This window comes from Agelaius tricolor, unplaced genomic scaffold (genome assembly GCF_023055355.1).
Source record: "Agelaius tricolor isolate 1412-34295 unplaced genomic scaffold, bAgeTri1.0.p SCAF_25, whole genome shotgun sequence".
Classification (NCBI taxonomy): domain Eukaryota; kingdom Metazoa; phylum Chordata; class Aves; order Passeriformes; family Icteridae; genus Agelaius; species Agelaius tricolor.
This window is the reverse complement of record NW_027269285.1, coordinates 2616432-2639209: the sequence shown is the minus strand read 5'-3', so window position 1 is coordinate 2639209 and position 22778 is coordinate 2616432. Positions and strand designations below refer to the sequence as shown.

The 22778-nt window shown below is 43.7% G+C and overlaps 1 protein-coding gene across 1 annotated transcript in view; it reads left to right on the top strand.

The window, feature by feature from the left end:
• Positions 1-22778, top strand: part of VMP1 (vacuole membrane protein 1) — a 62933-nt gene that overhangs the window by 11049 nt on the left and 29106 nt on the right. The window contains exons 4-7 of the mRNA XM_071448079.1: positions 877-967; positions 2766-2876; positions 14383-14550; positions 18467-18598. Coding sequence (XP_071304180.1) covers positions 877-967; positions 2766-2876; positions 14383-14550; positions 18467-18598 — 502 coding nt within the window. The remainder of the gene's footprint in view (positions 1-876; positions 968-2765; positions 2877-14382; positions 14551-18466; positions 18599-22778) is intronic.

Here is a 22778-nt window from a genome sequence, read left to right as displayed (position 1 = left end):
CTAACTTTCATTTTAAAATGTTTTGAGTGCTCTTTTCAGTTTGCTTAATATGAAATATTTGTGACTGTTTTCCTGTCTTATGCCTCACATTTCTGTCTTTCTGTCTAATTAGATAAGTTATGTTTATAGTTTGCTATTTTAGGCTGGGAATTTTAAGTCATGCTAGCACTTGTTTTTTTTATATATCATTAGGTGACAATATAGTATTGTTTTCTGGAAAATTATAAATGTATTTGCTAACCTACTGTGTGTGGCCCCATACATATCAAGCAGGAAAAAAAGAGTAAAACCAAATGTGCTCAAAAATCATTTGGTAGCAAATTACTTTGGAAAACACTTCTCTCCCTTTACTCACCAAATGCTTACCTAAAACATATTTATTAAATTTGGAGCTGTTACAAGATACTAATTTTAATAGTTAAGGGGAAACAAAATAATGTAAAGATTTGTTCCTGTGACTGTCACTGTGGTTCTGCCCAGCAGCACAGCTGGAAATCAGCATTTCTGAATTCCACCCAGCTCGTCCTTGCCCAGGGCCTGCTTTGCTCTGTGCTTGGCCACAGCTGCTGCTCAGGGCCTGGGTCTGACTCTTGGCTCTAGAAGCTGAATTGTTTTCAGCTTGTGTTTGTTTTCAGTCAGTTACTTTGTTTTTCTTTATTAAAAAAAGTAAAATATGAGTGGCTGAACTTTGATCTCGCTTGCCAGTGACAGGGAGATTTTTCCCTAAAGAATAAAAGCTCCCCAGATATTTTCCTGGGAGGTTTACAGTGCTGCCATTGTCCCTGCTGAGCACATCCCCAGTCCCCAGAGGTGTCTGAGTTACTCTGATCTGCATGTTTAATGATGAAAAACCCTAATTTGCCCTTTGTCTTTAAGATTGTGGCGGCGGCGAGGGGTCCTGGCGTGCGTGGTGCTGGCACTGGCAGCGCTTACAGCCCTGTACTACATAGAGGGAACACATCAACAGGTACCAGCTCTGCTCCCCTGCTCCCCCTCCCTCCCTCCCTGGGCTGGGGATTGAATGGATCCTGCTGCCATCTCCAAGCATTTATAATGGATCCTTTGAGGTTTTGTTTCTCCAGTCGTGACTGCTCTCTTGGTGTGCATGAGTTGTGCTCCAGAGGTGGGGAGGATGAGCTGTGTCATTTGATCTGTTCTGGGGGATCTGGAGGTGTCTCATGTGCTCCTGAGTGAAGCACACCTCGGGTGCTGCAGCACTCCCTCACAGCTGCTGTCAGCAAGATTTCCATGGTGGTGGGAGCTCTTGAGGGGAGGTGTTACCCTGAGTCATGGCAGAGCTTCGTGCTTCCCAAGAAATGGTTCTTGTGTTCCTGTAGAAAGTCTTCTGCCCAGCTAGGACAGGAACACACAGAGCAGAGCTTCCCAAGAAATGGTTCTTGTGTTCCTGTAGAAAGTCTCCTGCCCAGCTAGGACAGGAACACACAGAGCAGAGCTTCATGTTTCCCAAGAAATGGTTCTTGTGTTCCTGTAGAAAGTCTCCTGCCCAGCTAGGACAGGAACACACAGAGCAGAGCTTCCCAAGAAATGGTTCTTGTGTTCCTGTAAAGTCTCCTGCCCAGCTAGGACAGGAACACACAGAGCAGAGCTTCCCAAGAAATGGTTCTTGTGTTCCTGTAGAAAGTCTTCTGCCCAGCTAGGACAGGCACATACAGAGCAGAGATTCATGTTTCCCAAGAAATGGTTCTTGTGTTCCTGTAAAGTCTCCTGCCCAGCTGGGACAGGAGATGTAAAATGTTTTCATGGTTCACATCTGTTCCTGTGATGGGAACACCAAGCCTGGTGCTTTTGCAGCACTGCAAGTGTCAGACATGGTTAAGCTTAGTGATGGTGCTGTCTGCACCTTCCCCTTCCCCATTTCTCTTGGAGTTTCAGATTTTCCTGGAGGACAGGGAGCCCTTTTAAAAACCAATCCCAGCTGCTGTCACAGCTCTGAAATGAGCAGGTTCTGAATTCCAGTTTTTGCTTCCATCCCTGCTGCTGTGGTATGGCTCTGCCTGCCTGAAGGATCTGCAGTTCTGGACCCCAAGTTCCAAGCCACTTGGGAAGGAGCCTCATCCTCTGGGCCTGCTGAGGGCAGTGTCACCCTCAGGTGACAGCCAGTGCAGGAGCTCCCTGTTGAGGAGGTGTCAGCCATGTGCACTTGGCATTTTCAAGATGTTTTTGTGCCCTGACAGGTTGGAGCCTGGATAAGAATGGTGTAAAATTCACCTTGGTGCTGTTGCTCCATGGATGGTGTAAAATAGTGTCCAGAACTTGCTGTGGCTCTCCCACATCCCCTCATTTCTGGGTGCAGCACACAACCAGCATTTCAATATTTTCATAAAAGTGACAAACCTGCTCCAAGGTGCAACATCCAGCAGGCTCACTGGGAGCTGATTTTATTCCTTTATTTCAACTGTTCAGACAATTCTCTGAGCTGCCTGGGCTCTGCTTGACACTGTCTGGGGCTTGCTCCTCGTGGGCCTGTTCTGAATTTCAACCTCCTACTGTTGAACCTGAATTTCCATCTATCTCCTTGGAAACTTGCTGATTCCAAAATGTGGATTTTTTTTTCTTTTGAAAATGCAGCTTCCTCTATATGTCTGTGCTGTTACTGAAGTAAATTGCAAATAGAAGTATTTAGGGGTTTATTTCAGCTGTTATAATCCAGATAAATGTCTGTGTTAGCTTGTAGCTTAATTTTCTCCCTTGGAGATTTGATAATTTATATTTTTTTTTCTTTTTTTGTGCCTTTCCTTGCTCAGTATGTGCAGTACATGGAGAAGAAGTTCTTCTGGTGTGCCTACTGGGTAGGATTGGGCATTCTGTCCTCTGTTGGGCTTGGAACAGGTCTCCACACCTTTCTGCTCTACTTGGTAAGGATATTTCCACACCATGTCCTTTTTGAATTGAGTACTTGAATTGTTGTATATTTTAAAAGCAATGAATAAATAATTTTCAGCAAGTTCTAAACATTAAATACATCTAAAGTTGGTGCTCTGGTGAATGCTGTTCATGTTCTACACTGCATCACCTCGTTCTGTAGTTTGTAAGCTCTGTGTTTGTTGAACTGTGGATATTGGCTTGCTGTTAGTTAATCCTCACTTTGAAAGAATGAGCCAAATCTGCAAGCTCTACCCTCTAATCTCCTCATTTACATGAAGCCTGTCCTACTGTGTGCAGCTCAAGTGTTTCCATTTAAAATTTTTCAGAGTATTTTTTTTAGTAGCTTAAAATGATCATTTTTCTAACTGAAGCCACCAAAACAGGCAGCTGGTTTAAAGTTCAGTCTGTATTAATTTTGCTTTGAAAATAATAGCAAGAACAATGTTTTTCTATGAAGATAAAATATTAAAATTTGCATGTTGTTGTTTATCTCAGGGTAGCTATGAAAGTCAGGGAAATGTTTGGGTGTGTTTTGCTTTTGGCCATTGGATTAGTTCCTGGGTTATGAAACCACTGTCCTGGATTCAAGAAAAGGATTCATGGCCACAAAATAATTAAAACCAGTTCATGCAACAAATGTCATCTTGTATTTGGAACCATTACAGATGTTTACTTTCAGAGCTGCTTTAATCATTAACAATAACACAGAAAACACTGCAGGAAACTCCTGCCTGTGCCCCCAGCAGGGAGGGCAGTGCCTGGGAGATGGGATGGCATGGGATGAGCAGTCTCAGATCTGCTTCTGTCCTAAAGGTTGTGGGATTAATTCCTGCTGAACAAAACCAACTTTGTGCACTGAGCACTGTCAGACCCCAGGCCACTTCAAAATTATTTTGGCACATGAAATCCTCCTAAAATGGCACCACTTCTTTTCTTAAAGGAGGTGGAACCTTTCTTTTACTCTGTATTTAAAAATTAAAATTCTAAATTCCTTCAATGTAGAAAAATTAAATTCCATAATACATCACTTTGATTATCCTGTGGGATATGTGAACTTCATGGGGGTACTTAGGCCTTGACCTGAGCTGACACTGAAATAATTTATGGGAAATACATCTTCTCAGTTGGTTTATCAGTATAATTTATGGTGGGTGCTTGGGAGGTTCACAGCCTTCCAAAGATTACAGGCATGTGTCACCCAGGAAAAGAAATTGAGTTTAATATTGGTAGGGAAGGTATTTATTTGGAAGATAAAAGGGAAGGCTTCACATGACTTTGTTAGGAGGGGAAATGAGACTGAATAGATTACACTGAGTAATTAGAAGGTGGTTATAGAGTAAAATGTAATTAAAATGTACCATCAACATCTAAAGTGTAAATACTACAGGAGAAATACTGGTTTGCTTTAAATGTATTTAATATATAAATCTATGAGATAAGCATGTTCGTGTTTCGCTGAGGGAATTCCGTGAAGGCAGTGAGTGCAGGAACAACGAGAAGCCAGGATTCGTTTTCTCTTTTTTCCTGAGTAAGATTTAGTGATTAGCACGGTCTGCTCAGGTCAGTTAACACCTTCTGGGCACTTCCCTCTGAGCACCTCATGGTTTACACCTCGGTGGAAGCCACGCGGTTGTTGCCACTAGATGGCAGAGGGGGTGTGAAAACAGCAGCTCCTGACCCGAACAACCCGTGTTTGAGCTGTCCGTGTTCTTATCGCTGCAGCTTACAGCAAGGTGTACACGGAATTTGTTATCACTGGAGTAAAACAGTGCTCGGGACCTGCTCGGTGTGAGAGGGAACAAGGAGTGCTGACCTGAGCCTTAGGGTGAGCTCTTTCAGAGAGGTGCTCTGCATTTAACCCATCTGGAAACAATGCAATTGGAAGATCCAGCTCTCAAAGAGAGGAGTTGTAACTGTTTTGCTTTGTTAATTGTACAGCAGTTCCCTCTAAAATAGAAATACGACACATTAAGTGAGGCTCTCAATATTAACTTCTGCATTACCGTTGATCTACTTTTCATGTTCCACACACTTTAATTACATTTCTTCATAATGGTAAAACTTACTCTTCTGTTGACTCAAAGAAATGAGAAGTTACAAAACAAATCCTCCCCTGTTTTAGTGCCTGGATTTGCTGGCAATAGAGAATAGACCCAGTAAGTGCTTTCAAATTGCTTTTAATTAATTGCTCATTTTAAAGCTGTATGTACAGGGAGATTGTTGGGAATGCAATTACACGCTGGGAGAACAATGCCCCTGGGCCCACCCATGTGGTGCTGAGCTCTGCTGGGACTTGCAGCACTGTCTGTGCCACCGAGGGCACGTGGAGGAATTGATGGCATGTAGGCACCTGCTCAGGCTCCTTCAGCTGTCACACAGGTGCATCTGAATGAAATCCTCTGCACTGGCCATTTACTGCATGTGGCCAAGCGCTGAGCAGGCTCTGGGAGCGGTTATGCAATGGCTGCAGGATATGAATGACTCTGATGTTTGCTTTCCCTGGCCTGCTTAGCTGTTTTTGCAGTGTTGAAAACTGTCATTTGTCTGGATCCTTCAGAGCATCTCTCACCAGCTGCTTTTTGGAGCTACATTCTGGTGCCAGGAGAGATCCCAGGGTTAGCTGAGAAGAGAGTACTTGGAAATTGCTAAAAGTAGAATTTCAAGCAGCCTCAGTGTGGGAGGGGTGTTGCTGCCTCAGGATCATTTCAGTTCACATCAGATTTGGGATTTTTTTGGTCACCAATCCTTGATGCAAGAGGGACAGGTCAAGTGTGTCAGTTTGATACCAGGCTTTTAATTGCTGTTCCTGTGATTGGAAAGCTTTCTATAGGCTAGAGAGAGCCTGAACATTGTCTGAAATACCAGTTCCTATTTTAATGCTGCTTCCTTGTTTGCTGCCAGCACTGGATGTAAAATCTGACATGGCTTTTTGGGAAACAATTCTCGCGCTGCACTTGGCACTGAGCTGAGGGCTGGCACAGAGCAGATCTTCAAGGCAGGAGCAGGGAAGCAGGCCACTCTTCCAAGAATCCTTTCCATTCTGACACTTTCAAAACAAGCCTGCTGGCTTATTTTCCTGAAAAAAACTGTTAAAGGTTTTTCACAGTTCTTTAAAAACAACCCTTAAAAATAGGAATCGTGATGTGGTTCTGTAGGAAATAAAACTATTATGATTAATGACTCCAAATACTGGTTTTAGCAGTACATGGCTTTTTTCCTCGGTCCTGAGATGTTTTCTGTTGGTGGTAGATTCAAATACGAACAGCATGAATCACCTCATTACCAGCAGAGGATGGCTGAGGGTAACTCATGAGGAATTTTTGGTGTTTGTACATCTCTGAGAGATCTTTGCTGCTGAAAATGAATGAATGAGGTGGCGGTGCCGGAGGGCTCCGAGCAGGGCACCGGAGGAGGTGCAGGGCAGAGCTGGGATCGTGGCTCAGCCCATCCCCACCCAAAGCTTGCCCCGTGCTTTGGTTTCACTTCAGCTCTGAAAAACGGATTTTTGTCAAAGATGTGGCAAAAAAAAAAGTGCTTAAAACGAGTGGTTGAGGGTGCGGTGAGTCCCATCTCCCTGGGGAAGTGAAATCCCTGAGGGGATGAATGGCACCGAATTCCTCACCCTCAAAGCTCAGGGTGAGCTCTGCCTGTTTGCACTGTTGGTGTTTTTGGTGCTTAAATGTGGATTTGTTCGCTGAGGGGGGCTGAGGGGGGATACATTTTTATTTAGGTGCTGAGGGTGTTCATTTTGATTTAACCGTGAGGGGTTTCACTTTTATTTAACTGCTGAGGGGGTACATTTCTATTTTACTGTTGAAGGGGTACATTTTTATTTAACTGTGAGGGGGTACATTTTGATTTACCTGTTGAGGGGGGTACATTTTGATGTAGCTGCTGAGGGGGTACATTTTGATATAGCTGCTGAGGGGGGTACATTTTGATTTAATTGTGAGGGGGTACATTTTGATTTAGCTGCTGAGGGGGGTACATTTTGATATAGCTGCTGAGGGGGGTACATTTTGATTTAACTGTGAGGGGGTACATTTTGATTTAACTGTGAGGGGGTACATTTTGATGTAGCTGCTGAGGGGGTACATTTTGATTTAACTGCTGAGGGGGTACATTTTGATTTAACTGTGAGGGGGTTCATTTTGATTTAACTGTGAGGGGGTACATTTTGATGTAGCTGCTGAGGAGGTACATTTTGATTTAGCTGCTGAGGGGGGTTCATTTTTATTTAACTGCTGAGGGGTTTGTGCTGGTGGCCGGGCCCTGGGCGAGCACAAACAGGAAATGTGAGGTACAATAGCAATGGTTGTGCCGAGGTCCAGCCCGGATATTTCAGCTCTGGAATATGTGGGTTTGTCAGGAATTCTTACAGTGCTGCTCGGCAGCAGAGTGGAAGAGGGCACAGCAAAAAAATAAAGATCAGAAATATAGGAAAAAAAAAAAATAAAGAGCAGAAATGTGCCTTTAAAGAGAAAGGCAGTGTCCTTATTGCCTGTGCTGCCCTGATAGAGCAGAGCTGGGTTTGTCTGGTTCAAGGGCTCAGCTTCTCACTTTCATTCTGAATTGGTTCCCCTCACCCAGGGGTCACATTCTGGCCTCCCCAAACAGAGTTTGCAGCTGAAATGAGCCCTGTGTTTGCCCTACCCAAACTGGTTTAGGTTAGAATTTGAAGATTTAAAAGCCAGACACTTGTGCAATAATGAGTCCATTATCTTGGAAAAAAAGATGTTGGTGGTGTAAATAATTTTTAAAAAAACAAACCCACACAAATAAACAGTTTCCTGTCAGGACTACTAAAAGCTTTTTAAAGTCAAACCTAATTCCTTTTAGTTCTCTCATTCCAGGAGCTGAGCTTGTAAGAGGACTCATGATAAAAATTACTTAAGTCCCTCGTAAAAGAGAAGCTCACAAAACAGGACTTAGTGCACTTTTATGAAGTAGACAGAATAATTTAGAAACCCACACAATTTCTTCTCTTTTTTTTTTTTTTTCTCCATTTACTTCCTTGTGACTAACACAGGAGTATTTTCATAGTAATTATCAGCTTCAGGAGAGGTTTTGCTCTTTCCACGCATATCATTCAAAACTATTGTGAGTAACCCAGAGAACGATGGTTCTGTGTGTAAAGGAAAAAGTGAGAAACAAAGGCTGAGCTGCCTCGGCCAGGTGGGAGGTGCAGCAGTGCTCCCCTTCCCAGCGCTGAATTCTTCTTGTGAAGTGAGGTGTTCATTTCCAGCCCTCACTGTTCTCCAATTCACACCTCAGCTTGCGAGCCTAAAACAAAGGAAATAAGAAAGGGTTCTGTCTGATACCTGTGCTCACATTACTGCTATTGAATTGCTGGGGTGGTTGAAAGAAAAATACGTGGAGGGTGCAGAAGGCAGAAATTAATTCTAAAATAATTGGAAATGGAGCCTGTTGGTGTGAGGGTCGTTTTTGTCTCTTACTGTGTCATTTGTTTCTTTCCTGTCTTTAAACGACTTCCTCCAGCTGTCCTAAGCTTTCTACAGCGAACTGAAATATCCTGGAATACGTGAATCAACAGAAAACTTTTTTTAAAAATCACTTTTGCCATCATGTCCCCAGAAATTCCTGCTTCCAGCACACCTGGGCTCTGTTCTGCCTGAGACTGCAGCATTGATCTTAATAACGCCCAGATGAACTGGGAGGGTGTGCTGAGTTAACTGCACACTGCTGCTCAATCAGTTGTGCAATCTGGGTGTTCCTTAAATCTTCTGCTTGCATTTTAAAAATCGGAGGTGAAAAGTGGTGTTTTCAAGGAGAACAACTTTCATTTGAAGTCTGGATCCCTCTCAGTGCTCCTGTTGGTGTGTTGGATACCTACAGAGAATAAACCCAGTGCTGCTGCCTTAGGCCAGGCTGTGCAAGAACAGTCCTGGGGTGCTGGAGGAGTTAATGGGGTGATGGAAGAGTTAATGGGATGGTGAAGCAGTTAATGGGATGGTGGCTGCACCCTTTTCTTCCTCCTGAAGGTTGATGGACTTTACCTTCTAGAAGCTGAGCCCTGTTTTCCTTATCTGCTCTCCACTTCCTCAACATTTGTTCGGTCAGATCTCTGCTGAGGGAGCACATTGTGCTTTCTCCTCATTTGTTCCCTTGCAGTTTCTAAGGTTTTTTGGTTTGTTTGTTTTTTTGTTTTTTTTATGCACAGCCTGAACTTTATACCTTTCATGTCCTGCTTCCTGGAGCAGGTTGAAAATAACAATAATTGTGCAGAACGATCTCTAATTGGAGATTTTAAAGCCAATCACCACTGCTGGTGGCAGTTTGAATAAATGCTGAGGTTTACTCTTTAGAAATGAAAGGATGGCTAGGGAAGGGCAAGGAGAGAACACTGACAGAGTATTTTATTATTTTATTCATGATTTTCTGTCAGCAGCAGAAGATAAATTTGAATTCTTGCAATTGTGCCTCCTCCTGACATGAGTCTGTTTCTATAGAAAGTAATGTAGTGCAGCCTTAAAAAAAAAAAAAAAATCTGCTTTTCATATTACTCCTTAGAGCAGCACCATGGTCCTTTACACAGACAGCTGTGCCCTGTGCCTCTTGCCCTCAGTGGCTCTTGTTTAGTCAAATTCAGAGGTTGTGGTGATCATTTGGAATTTCCATCAGCTCTGCACAGTGGGGCAAGGCCTGGCTGAAGTGGGAATAGAAACTTCACCACAGCCACGTGAGTGTAAAATTAATCCACAGCTTGAAATGCTGTGAAGGCCTCCTAAACCCAGCCCTGGCCCCTTGATGGATGTTGGTGTCACTTGAGGATGCTCTAGGTACAGGATCCTCTGTCCCCAGCCCTGATTTCCAGCCAGCACCACGTTCCAGACGTTACAAAATCATGAGACATTTTAATCTCATAGCACAGACAGACAGACAGACAAACTGCACTTATTTACCAGCCACCTCCAGACCAAGCTTCTCCCTCTTAATCACAGAGCAGTTCTGTCTGTGGGTAGTTGTCCGCTGCTCTCAGAGATAGAAAAGATGCTGTGAGTGTGGTGGGGCTTTCTGGAGAGGTGCAGTGACTTCATGGATAAGAATGGGATGAGTCGTGGCTGGGGCACCACTCAGAGGATGTTTCCCATGAGAAGCAAACTTTCCTTTTTCCATTTTATCTCCATCAAATGCATCATGACTTGTTCCCCCCCCTGTGCAAAGGCTGAGTCCTGAACCCAGTGTGAAGAGCAGTGTATCCATGGAGGAAAACAGATTTTTAGTGCATTAAGTTCAGCAAGGAGTTCAGGGTAATATTTTTCTTGCTGGCAGACATATCACTTTTCTTTGAGAAATGTTTCTAAATTAAAGCCAGTCTAAAATTATATCTTCCCCAAAAATAAAAGGTTAAAATTAGATGTGGTTGTTCTTGTATCACTTGAGCTGCCTGGCTGTTCTGTGAAGGGGCATGTGAGAAACCAACACTTGATACATTATTTGTTTGGAGCTTTAATTGACTTCCCAGTCCAGGTGCTCAGAATGATTAATAATGTGAAAATATGATTCATTTTTAATTGGATATTCAGGCACTTTTCCTTATGGTAAAGACTTTCTGCTGTAAGAATTACACAGATCAGCATGTTTTTAAGGATTTTAACTCATGATTTTTTTTACATGTGGCTGCTGTCTCCTTCTACTTCCACAGATGAATTTCCTAGCATAATTTACAGATAAAAAGATTTTTACTTTCCAGAAATTTCATAATACATCACTTTAATTAACTTATTTCCGTGCCATTCCAACTTGGGTGCCTTCAACCACTGGAATAAAACTCCTTTGAAGGCCCGTGAGTTCAAGAGTTCAGAGTTACCTTCTCTGAGACATCAGGGTAGTGCAGACAGGGATTTCCAAACTGCCCTGAGCTGCTGTTGCTAAGAAATAGATTTATGTTGAGTTCATCTCGATGAGCAAATCCTGTCTTGTTTGATTTGCAAATTGTACAGATATTTCTAACACATCACATTCCGGCCTGACCACAGGCTCCTTCTGCTCCTCAGCAGTGGCAGGCGAGTGTTTCTCACCCCAGTCAGCAGAGTGCTTCTCAGTTTCTCCTCTTTAATCCTTTTTTAGTGCCTCCTGCAGCTTAAAAGGAAAAAAAAAAATCATTGGGAGAGGGTGAGTGAGGGAAAGACAGTTGGTGTTCAGGATGTTACATGCCCTGGTTAGGCCAGGAGCACACGGGAATTCCTGGGATTCAGTGTTGGGTGTGATGGGGTTTGAAGCAGTTTTGTCCTTTTCAGAGGCAGAGCTACAGTCCCAGTCCAAGGGGGACATCTGAGAGGGCTTCCCCGAGTGTTGTAACAAACTGAACCCTTGCAGGGAGGCAGAGCACTCAGTATTTCCTGCAGCCCCACACACAGGAGGAGGAGGAGGAGGAGGAGGAGGAGGTGTTATTTGTGGAGAGGATTAAAGAACTGGGTGAGGATGAATCCTCCTGGCTGTAGAGTCAGGGCTTCTCCCAAGGTGGCACTGGAGCCTGTTTGAAGCTGGTCCCTGCTCCTTTCAGAAACAGAAATCAACCCTCCAATGCTCCTGCTCTCCTCCCAGCCCTGGGCCTGCTCAGCCAAGCTTTGTTTCGAGGTACCCAGGCTTGGGGAGCTCCAAAATCAGATGTGGGGGGGTTGTTCTGAGCCTGGCCAGGACAGAGGCCCTGTGACCCCCAGGACACCCAGACAGGGGAGGAGGCCTCGGGATTGCTCTGCCTCCCTTCCATGCCACACTCCATCCCTCTGAACAAACCATTTGCACTTCATTCCTCATTCCAGTTCGAATGTGGCTTCTGTGGCTTCCACCACTCCAACTTTTTTCCATTATAGAATTGTTTACATTGCTCTGGGAGAGTTCTGTTCCCTCGGCCTGGCCTTCAGGTGGCCGTTTGCAGCTGTTTGCTGAAATGCCTTTTTGCTTTTTTTTTTTTTTTTTTTTTCCAATTGGCTACTCCCTGTGAAATTTTTCCTTTTGCAGACATTTGTTGAGACTGGGAGGGCTCTCAACAGGAGGGTTTGAGGGTGTTCAGCCTCTTGCAGGGGGGCAGTTCTGCTGGGAGAGTCTCCTGCAGCATCTCCACTTGGGCATTTGGTCCTCGTGTGCTCCCCTGGGATTTTAGGACCTGCTTTATCCACCCTGGGTGCACTTTGGGAAGAAATTTGGGTGATGCTGAAGCCTTGCAAGGACTGGGGGCTGCTTGTCACTACTGATAGTAGTGATAAAATTTGTCCCTTGCTATTCTAAATAAGCTGGCTGCAGTTCCTCTGTGCTGTATATTCCAAATTTCGTGGAAGTGAAAGCCTCAGCTCTGGATTTCCTATCTCACTGCTTGGCTGTGGCCTGAGGGAATGAGGGAATTGTCATTCACAGCTCAAACACGGGGGCATTTCCTCCATGCAAACCTGCCCTTCAGGAGAGTTTCACTGCACATTTCTGCAGGTGAAAACCATTCATTTTGGGATTGAGACCTTCTTTTGGTCCCAAGGTAGCTGTCAGGCCTAGGGAGGGGCAAGCTGGGGATGGGATTAAATCCTCCAAGTTTCACAGTGAGAAAGGGTTCCCAGGTTTGCCATAAATCTACTTTACAATTTTAGGGATGTTTCAAATCTCTTTGCATCTGCCGTTGATGAGTGAAATAGAGAGATGTTAGAGATGTTATTTATTTAGCTGTGGAGATGATCTTGCTACAGCTACCAAGAAGTTTATTGCCATTAGGGCCTATAGAAATATTAATAATATAAATTATTACTCCTTGGTTCATTCTTCCAGTCTTTTTTCTCCCTTCCATATCAAAATCTCTCTTGTGTATCAATTTCTGGATCCCTCCTTTATCAGTTTTATTTCATTGAACCTTTTTCTTCTCCTCAGGAGAGGCTGTGCCTCATTTATCATCTCACAGGTTTTGTTTTTCTGCAATCCAAAATACACCCAAGCACTTGGAACGAGCCTCCTGTAAAGCAGCAAGGAATAAATCACAGCATTTTCTTGCTCTCAGAGCAGCTTGTCCTTTACCAGTTGCATGCCAGCAGAATGGGTTTATTTGCAATTGTTTGCATTATGACAACAGCAGTCGCAGCTGCCATACAGAAAATATAACTGGTGTTTTATTTCAACATTCTTAATTCGGTGCCACTGAAAAATGGCAGTGTGGAAATGTCGGTGGGTGAACCTCAGCTCCCCAGCAAACCCAGGAGCACCGGAGCTTCCCCTTTTGTGTGGGACCTGCGCTGGAATTTCACCCTTTAATGTGCAAATGAAGCTTTTGGGGCTCCTGCATTTCAAAGGGAGCCCGGGCAGGGCTCAGCTCTCTCACACTTTCCCTCTGCTCTCTCAAAAATTCTGCTTTGATTTTTGGGGGGTGTGTCAACCTCCCTTATTGCTCTAATAAAATGAAAATAAATTCGGATTGCAGATAAAAACATAAATGAAAATTGCTGGCAACATTTCCCAGCACGATGTCAAAACCCACCAAATAACGAATAGCAGAAGTTAAGGTTTGTGAAATTTGTTCTGCACTTAAGGAAACTTTTAAATTTATTTAAATGTGTGGATTTACATCAAGATCTCAGTTGAATGCAGTAATTTTATTTTTTTCCTCCTCCCTGGACAGTGTTTCCATGACCTTTGTTAAGTGATTGTTTTTTAGCTACAGTGTCTGGTGTTCAGATTGTTTGAATTGCTTCTCAATTCTTTTGTATTAGAAATCATGGCAATTCTTTCAGGTTTTTAAACTATGTAACAGTTCATTTCTTGAATGGATTTTTATGCTCCTTTTATTTGGAGTTTAGTCCAAAAAAAATCTTTCAGTGTAAGATGGAAACTAAAATTAATTCAGTTAAATGGTATTTAAATAATGTTTAAGTTTGGAATTACATTTCAAACCATTTTTTAGCAAAAAGCACTGAGGTCCCTTTCTTGTTTACTCAGAAAAAACAGACACAAATTAAACAACTGGCTGTTGGAGAAAACTACAGAAGTTAGCAAAGTCTGCTGCAAGATGTCATTAAACCCAGTCATTAAAAAAATCAATATACAATTTAAATGCCTAATCCTCTAAAAGCAGCAGTAGGGAAAACACCTCCTCTAATAAAGCTGTAGGTCATAAATACCTTAAGGAGAACATTGTCAAATAGTTGAAAATTCCTGGGTTTTTTAAAAAATAAGGATTCTTATTTCTCTTTGACAGCCTTCTAAGTGGCAGGGCAAAAGCTGAAAGTCTCCCTAACATTTCAGTGGGTCAAAAGAAATATTTAATTTTTTTAAAGTACATTAGTAGCTCAACATTGTGATTCAGATGGTCTTAAAAAAAACTCCAACAAACAAGAATTTTACATAAATAACATTATTTAAAGAGAGAAGCATTAAGTTTTATCCTGGGGACAAGCGTTGGGGATGGTGGTGGCTAATTTTAATTTTTATTCTAACTCACATAAAATACAAATTGAAAATAAAAATTGAATTTTTTTTTAATTTAATTTTATTTTTCAGGGTCCACACATAGCCTCAGTCACTCTTGCTGCCTATGAATGTAACTCTGTGAATTTCCCTGAGCCTCCTTACCCGGATCAAATCATCTGCCCTGACGAGGAGGCAGCTGAAGGCTCCATCTCCTTGTGGGCAATCATCTCAAAAGTCAGGCTGGAGGCCTGCATGTGGGTAAGGCTTCTTTAAAAACCATTTCTGTGGGCAGCAATTGGCAGAAATGCCTCAATTAGCAGAATAATGATGCCCAAGGTAATGTGAGAAGTGAACTTTTTAATGCTTTTAAATAGAATATTCCTGGGGTGTTTCTGGCAGCTGCAGTTTCCTAAATACCAGCAAAGAATTTGAAGGCTGTTGATGTAAAAAAGTAAAATTTAGGAAGGGTTTCTGCACCCCAGATGATCTGGCAGCTCTCAAGTCGAAGTAAGAAATAATTGCAAGAGTTTTGGGGCTGTAACATGAGTGAAGCTGCAGTTCCTCATCTGCAGGACTCAGGACCTCATCTCACAGCTTGTTCTGGGCTGCAGCAGTAAATTGCATTTAATTAAAAAGTGTTCTTTTCCACATTTTTACATATTTTAATAAAATATATACATTTTAATTCAATTGGATTTCATTTAAAAGTGTTCTTTTCCACATTTTTACATATTTTGTTTCTGTTTCTCTGCCTGCTTCCACTTTTCACTTAAAAGCTGAGCAGCTTTTCCTGTTAAAGTGAATCAGGGTCTGTCATTGGAACTTCCTTTCAGTTTTCCTCTTTTTTTTCTCTACAGATTCTTGTAGAAGTTTAATTTTTTGAGAATTTTGGTCATCCAGGCTGTTTTTTTCTTTACATGGAGATCATTTTGAATTGCAGTTTACACAGATGCATCTGCTGTGAACCACATACCAAATTAACTTTATTTTGCTGCTGACTTCCTGTCCTAGCTGGTGATTTAATTACTAAATTCTTGGTTGTCCAACACAAATGCAGGGAAAGGAAATTCTAAAAACAGTGTCTGATGCCTGCCCTGGTATTTTTTAATATATAAGGCAACTGGTCACTACAATTTCTTCAATAGCAGCTGTTGTGTTAGTTACAAAAATTCCAGTCAGGTTGTGTGAGTTTAGAGACTAAAATCAAAATAGTAACAGAGAAAGTGGCCTCACAGCCCTGTCAAAAAGCAAAGTTTGTCAAAAAGTTTGTCAAAAAGTCAAAAACAGCTTAAATTTGACTCTTAATGAAAGTCCAGAATTGCCTGAATGCTCAGTAAGTAGCTGATCACACAAATACTTACAAGACTATCAATATATCTAAGATTTCTTTTTATTTTCTTCCTCATCCCCCTCTGCTGAAATCTGTTGAATAGAGACAAGCAATAAAAATGGCATTTACAGCTACGTTTCTAGGGTTGCAAAATAAAAATGCAGCTGAGGGTAAACATCTCTTGCTTCATCTGCAGCGTGTAAAAACTGAGCCATGAGGAGAATTAAGTTCAGAACTGAGAGAGCAGAGCTGGAATCTCGTGTCCTCCAGAGCAGCCATGGGGGAGAACAGGCAGTGCCTTGGTGCTCTGAGCTCCCTGGATTAGATCAGGGAGAGGCCAAGGCAGCAGGAACATTTGCATCCCACTTTTTTCACCCTTTCCCCCCCTTTCCCAAGTCCCTGTCCGCTACCTTTGCTCTGAACTCTGTCTCCCCTGGCTGTTCCCTGGGGAGCATCCTCTGTCCTCCCCGGTGTCCCTGTAATGTTGTGCTTTCTTGGAATGTTCCTGAGTACATAAACATTGCTTGCTAATTTCCTGTAAGCCAAATCAAGTTGGCAATTGCTGCTGCTCTGCTCCCAGAGTGTTTCTTTTGTCCTAATTCCAGCTCACTCCTTATGGAAGCTGTGGAGGAGAGTTATTTTGGATTCTGTCACTCTTAAGCTAAATGTCCACTTAGCAAAGAGAATGGAGACTTGCAGAAGGTGAAAAAGCTGATTTTTGCAGCTCACCCCAGGATGACTTTGCAGGCTGAGTGTCCTGTGGGGTGAAATGTGAGCATTTATCTGCACAAGGGTCACCAAACCATCGGCAGCCAACTTCAGGCAGAGATTCAAATCATTCCTAGTCCCCAGCATGGCAGTGCTGGCCATTCCTGCTGATAATGAGTCTTACAAGGATTCAGTCTGCCTGAGTTATTAGGTGGGATGAAAATGATGCTTTTTGCAATCCCTGTAAAAGTTGGCTCCAGAAGGGCTCAGGAGCAATCCTTAGGTGAATGCCAGTTTTCACAGCCTCCCATCCCACAGGGACCAGGAATTCAATAGTGCCCTATATTTTTAATGTGTTGCAGCCTTTTTGGGTTTTAACAAGAAATAAGGGGAAAGAATAAAAATGTTTAATTGCTTGGGATTAGCAGAACAGGCTGCCTGTGTCCTGAGCAGGATCAAATCTGTTTCAAAGACTCTTTCTAGTGGAGTCATTTCCCAGTTTCCTTTTCTGAATGTAAAAGAATTTTGATTAGCATTTGCTTTTCCAGTTTGTTGTGAGTCCAAGGGATCTCCATGTAAAACTGGCATTCAGAGTTAAATGGGGAAAATATCTAATGTTACAAAAAGCAGTTAAATAGTTACTGGTTTGGAACCCTTAATTGCTGCTTTTGCTCTTTTTTTTCCTTTTTTTTTGCTTTTATGCACTTAAGGAACCTATCTCCTGCAGACATGAAATCATATGATTTTTGTTGCACTTCTGAAATGTTTTGTAATAATGAGCATGTGACTTATCCAATTTAAAGAAAGTTCATGTCCAGTACACACATGCAAACCTCTTCCTCAGTTCACAGAACGAAGCCAAAGCAAATTGGCAGAGCCTGGAGGAGCAATGTGACTTTTTCTTCTTGCATCACCCTGAGAACATAACCTCAAGTTAATTTTTCTGAAGTGTTGTTGCTACTGTTTTCAGGCTTATCTTCCCCTTGTGCCAGAAATATGTAGATTAATGAAGTTCAGCTTGTTGCAGTCATTTAAACTTTTTCTTCTGTGGAAAACAAGGGCATAAACATTTGAGGCCTGTGTGCACTTTGGGTGCTTAAACTGAGAATTGAGCTGCGGTGGTATTTAAAACCACAACCTGTTGATTTGGAATATCCACAGCAGCTGGAATTCTTGCTTGCAGCTGTGTATAGAGCAGGAACAAAGGAAATTGAAAAGCTTTCACGTTGCTTCAAAGGAGGAGAAAAGCATTTGTTACTCACTGCTGACCCTGGGAGAGAAAAGCCATCTGCAGGGAGCACATTCCCGTGCAGTGCCCAGCTATTGTCTCTTACCTGCCCTAAATTTAAACCATCCTGAGTTAATTCCGAGTTCCTGTTCCATTAGCCTCTGTTTATCCATATGTTCAATCTTAGCTTGTCTCTCTTTTTTTCCCTTGCTTAAGCTAAAGCTGCCTTTACCCACAAGACTGAAATGAGTCATTTGATGTCCTGAGAAAACAAATACAATTTTCCTGCGGTGAGAACGCAGCCGTCCTTTCATCTGGGGTTGGCTCCAGCTATCCCAGCTGAAGGACAGGGAAAACTCGAGCTCAGGCTTGGCTTAACCTTTTTTTTCCTTGCTGTAGTAAAACCTGAGTCTGTTTTCTAACAAACACTTGCCCAGAGTCTCATGACTGAACAAGCAAACTCCAGGACAGCGCCGGGGAGGAGCTCCCGGATTCTTCTGGAGGCCCTTGGGGATCAAGGGTTGTCACATGCTGGGGAATGTGTCTGGCATCATGTGCTGGGGTGAGACACAGCAGTGCTGACTCAGGATGTGGGGCACAGCAGGGATGGGGGGGACAGCAGAGCCACCAGCCCCAGCCTCCCAGGGCTCCGGCCACACGCCGCTCCACGGGATGCACAGATCCTGGATGCTTGACCCTGCAGCCCCACAGGGAAAGAGAGGGAAATAGGGATTCAAAGGAGCAGCATTCTGTTGGAAATGATGGGGATTCTGACCTGGTGGGTGAAAGCAAACTGCTCCAAACAGCTGCTCTTGTCGGCTCGGAGCACGGCCACGGGATTTGTGCGTGTCACGTGTTTTGTGTTTGGGAATAAACAGGAAAATAAATCAGGATTGTTCTTTTCCCAGGGTGCTGGTACAGCCATTGGAGAGCTGCCCCCCTATTTCATGGCGAGGGCAGCCCGGCTGTCGGGTGCTGAGCCTGATGATGAGGAGTACCAGGAGTTCGAGGAGATGCTGGAACACGCAGAGACTGCACAAGTAAGGACAGTGTGTGAAACAGCAGAGCTAATGAAACACAGAGCAGCTGACAGGGGCTAAATAACCAAGTAAATGAGAAGGGGCCAAAGAATCAGCTGGTGTGAGTTCACTACAGACTTGCCAGGGATGGAGAAAGGTCCTGCACTGGGTGATAGCTGTGGTGATGGCAGGACAAGAATGCAGCTTGTTGGAGCAGATAAAATAGTGCAGCCAAGTATTTGTACAGGTACTGTAATTATTTAGAGTTAAAAGAACAGCACAATAAAGGTAGGGAGACACTGGGCTGGGAAAACAGGGCTAGAGGAGCTGCTGCTCCATAATCCTGGTTGTTCTTGCTGCATTGAAATCCTCCCTGGGCCAGAGATGATTTTCAGCCTCAGCTCATCCCTTTCAGATGACATTTGCCTGCCTTGCCACTGACACCCTCAGGGACCAGTGTGTGTCCCATTCATCAGCCTGAGGAAACGTTTTTCCCGATGTGGAAAAGCAGCAAAACTGCTCCAGGTCCCTTTTTGTTGCTCTTGTCATTTATTTTCTCCAGGGGTTGAGTAGTGCACAGTTTGCAATTGATGCAGCACATCAGTCAGGTACTGCTGTGGATATTTTTTCCTTCAGGTCAGGAGTTTGCATTCTGATCACGAGTTCCTGATAGTGTTTTAGACCAAATCAAACATTTTTTCCTCATGCTGTTTGCCACCGAATTTTTCCCTCTGTATTTTTCCTTCTTATCCTGTTTTGTCTGCCACTAAGTTGAAACGGGTCATGAGACTGCTGTTAAAAACCAGCAGATGCTATTTACCATGCACTGATGTCTTTAAACTCCTCTGCCAGGGTAGTTTCTGGAGATAAATATACACTTTTCTTTTCCCTCCTTCAAAAAAAAAAATGGATGAAGCTTTTCCATGAAAGTGGTTTGTCTGGAAATACTGAGTGCAATCTAGTAATTCTAACAGTAAACCCTGTGTTTCCCAAAAGCCTCCCCCTACTAGAAGGTTCCAAAGGGTTTTTCTGCTATTATAAATAGTAAATTCTTCTATTTTTTTAAAAGATGCAGCAGGGGGAAAAAAAGAATCTGCTTTGTTCTTTTGTCTCCCATCAATCTTTGCTTTGCAAAGTAATCCCTTAACTGTACAAAAATCAAGTTGTGGTAAAAAAAACAACAAGGAAACCAGTTCAATACATGACTTCAGTATCTGTGTTTACTGAAACTCTCCCAGCAAATTATATGTGTGTACAGTTGTGGGAGCAGCCAGAGACGGTTTCCAGAACGCACAGTGAGATTCTTGGGAAGGAAATTTTTGCTAGAGAGCATTTTGTCAGGCCAGGCCAAACTATAGCTGTATTGACTGCCTGGAGTAAACAAATGGCCTTGTGGAATGAATTCATGAAGGAAAATGATGCTGTTATTTACCAGTACTTTTGATTTTATTTTCTTGGCAATTGAGTTGGGATTGAAGCGTGTTGTTTTGTGGATGGATGGCCAGGAAAAAAAAAAAAATCTTTCAAACTCCACTTGTGGTTTGGTTTCTATAAACTCTTTTAACATGAGGCTTTGACAATCCGATTAAATTGTATTGTGCTCATAAAACTGACAGTTCAGTTTTTTCCATTTGCTAATGTGACTTCCTTTTTGCTTTTGGCTTCAATCATGTTTTCTCTGGATGTCTGTGGGAGACAGGCCTGCCTTTCCTATGACCTCTGCAAATCCCAATCTCCAGCACATCTTATCACTCTTTGCCCTGTAATTTGCATTCATGAGCAGCAGTGATGTCTATTTTTTAATTGCTCATTAACAATTGCTATTACCTCCATCAGCTTTCTCCCACCCTGAGAGTCTGAAGCCTCACACGGGGGGCTGTGACAAGTGTCCTGTGCCTTGGGGATGCTGCAAGTGCTTCATGTCAAGTGACAGGAGCATTTTTGCAGCAGAAAGGTCTCCTTGCACCCAGCTTTCTGGAAAGGTTTGGGCATGGGTGGTGGATTTTGAAGAATTGCTGAGCTGCTCTTTGCCCATGAGGCAGAGCCAGCTGCTCTGACGTTTTTGCTGCGTGCGAGTTGTTCAGAGAGCTCATTGCTGCTGTTTCTCAAAAACAATGGTAATTTGGAGAAACAGATGAGCATCTTCTCTGGTGAGAATAGGCCGTGGCTACAGCATCCAGCCCGAAGGATCTGGGAGGGGGAATATGCTCCTGGCTGGGCCACAAAAACAACAGCCAAAAAAGGGACCCAAGAGGATTGAACAGCAAAGGTTTAGTGCTCCATTCAGAGCTACACAGGGTAAAACGCCATTTACTCTAAAGAGTCTATTGATGGATTTTCTGTCCTGCATGTCAGATCTGAGTGACCTGACTCCTTGTGCTGGCTTTTGAGAGAGCTCTTTAACCTGCAGCCGATGTGTCCGTGCTGTACTTCCCATTAGCACATTGAGAAAAAGCCCCTTCTTTTAAAGGAACACTCACTTCTCCTTCCTCGGCGTCCCTTTGTGTGCTCACAGCGAGTCCCGGTTCCTGCAGGGAGTGTCTCAGCTGCCTCGTGGCCGTGCCCTACACAAGGGGTGGCTGTTCTGGCTTTTCTTTGTCCCCAGAGCTGCCGCAAGGCAGAGCCCAGCACGCCCCAGCTGGGATTTGTTCGTGCTTAGGGCAGGTTTAGAACCCAGCAGCGTTTCAAACAGCACCTCGGCTGCTGTTAGCTCTGTTCCAGAGTGAAGGAAGGTTTTATCAGAGCTCTCTTTTGGCCACGGGGAGTATCTCCAAGCAGCCCCAGTTAGGGGAAGTGAATGCTCGGTGCTGGGGCAGCACTTTGGGAATGACACAGTCACAGACTCCTGGTGCAGCTTTGTGTCCCACACACACGAGCAGGGACTCTTTTGCCAGTTTAATAGCTGCTGCTTGGTAATTTTTCTCGGTTCTCTGTCATGCTGGAACACTTCAAGCTGAGGAGTGAAAAAGCAACTTTTGGTGCCAGCTTCCCTCAGGGTACCCGGTGACAGTGCATGGGCCCTGCTGTATCCCGGTGCTCCTTGCTAAGAGGGGAAAGTACTGATATCTCTGAATATCTAATCCTTAATGGCTCTGAGTGTTTGGCTTCATTAAGTAGCATTTCTTTAAGAACTAATGATTTACACATCGGGGGTTTGCTTCTGTGCAGCCTTGCCCGCAGCCAAATTTCCATGTGAAAATATTTTCTAGTTGCCTGTGTTACTATCAGCCACTGCTGTTTGTTTACTCTCCGAGCTGGGGAAGAACAGAGCCTCGGAGAAGGGTTAAATCCACAGAAATGTGGAGGTGCAGCAGCAGGACTGGTTTGGAAATGACTGAGTGCCATCTGCACGCTGGCTGTCAGTCGTTGCTGGGACCTGTTTTTGCCTCCACTGAACCTTTACTGGTTGTGGTTTGTCTGGCCATCACATGACTTCTCTGAAAATTCCCCCTCCCCTCCATTTCCAGTAAACTGTTTGAACAGGAGTGACTCAGAGTGAAACCAGCTTCCCTGTAACCACAGGGCTTGGTAAAGAATTTGTCAACGTGGACTCGAGAGGGTTTGAATTCAACCGAGCTGCCCTGGGCTTCCACCGAGCCGCGGCTGCTCGCCGAGGGCAGCAAGGGGTTAAAGCCCGATGGGGCCAGGCTCTCGCATCATCGCAGCTTCTCTGGAAACCCGGCCTCGCCTTGCCGCAGCTTCACGTGGGGCTCTCGGTGCTGGAGCGGAGCAAAGCCCGTGCCACACCCGGGAGAAGGCAGCGCTGTGTTCCGACACGACGCTGACTTCACTCCCCGGGAATGATTAAGCGCGACTAATGAGAGAAATCTCACTTAATTAGCAGCGTTTTAGATGGCCAAAGTCAGAAGGGATCTCTGCCGTGATTAAATTAACGACTGCTATCTGATAAGTTCCTGCTTGAAAAGGCTGCTGGCTTGTTTAATCAACGGCGTTTAAGGGTGCTTGGTACAAGAAAAAAGAAGTTCAAGCAGACCACAAGCAGGTTTTTATAAAGCACTTATCATAAAAATAGAAGCGGAAGGGTCATGTACAATAACTGGGAAACCTTGACTTCTTTTTTATTTCTTTGTTTTGCTTTCCCAGAAATCACTCGTTGAAAAGGAGCATCGAATTCCACTCATCCTTTCTCTTGCTCAGTCTTCCCTTTCCTCATCAGCTTCCTCTCTTTATTAATTGTTAT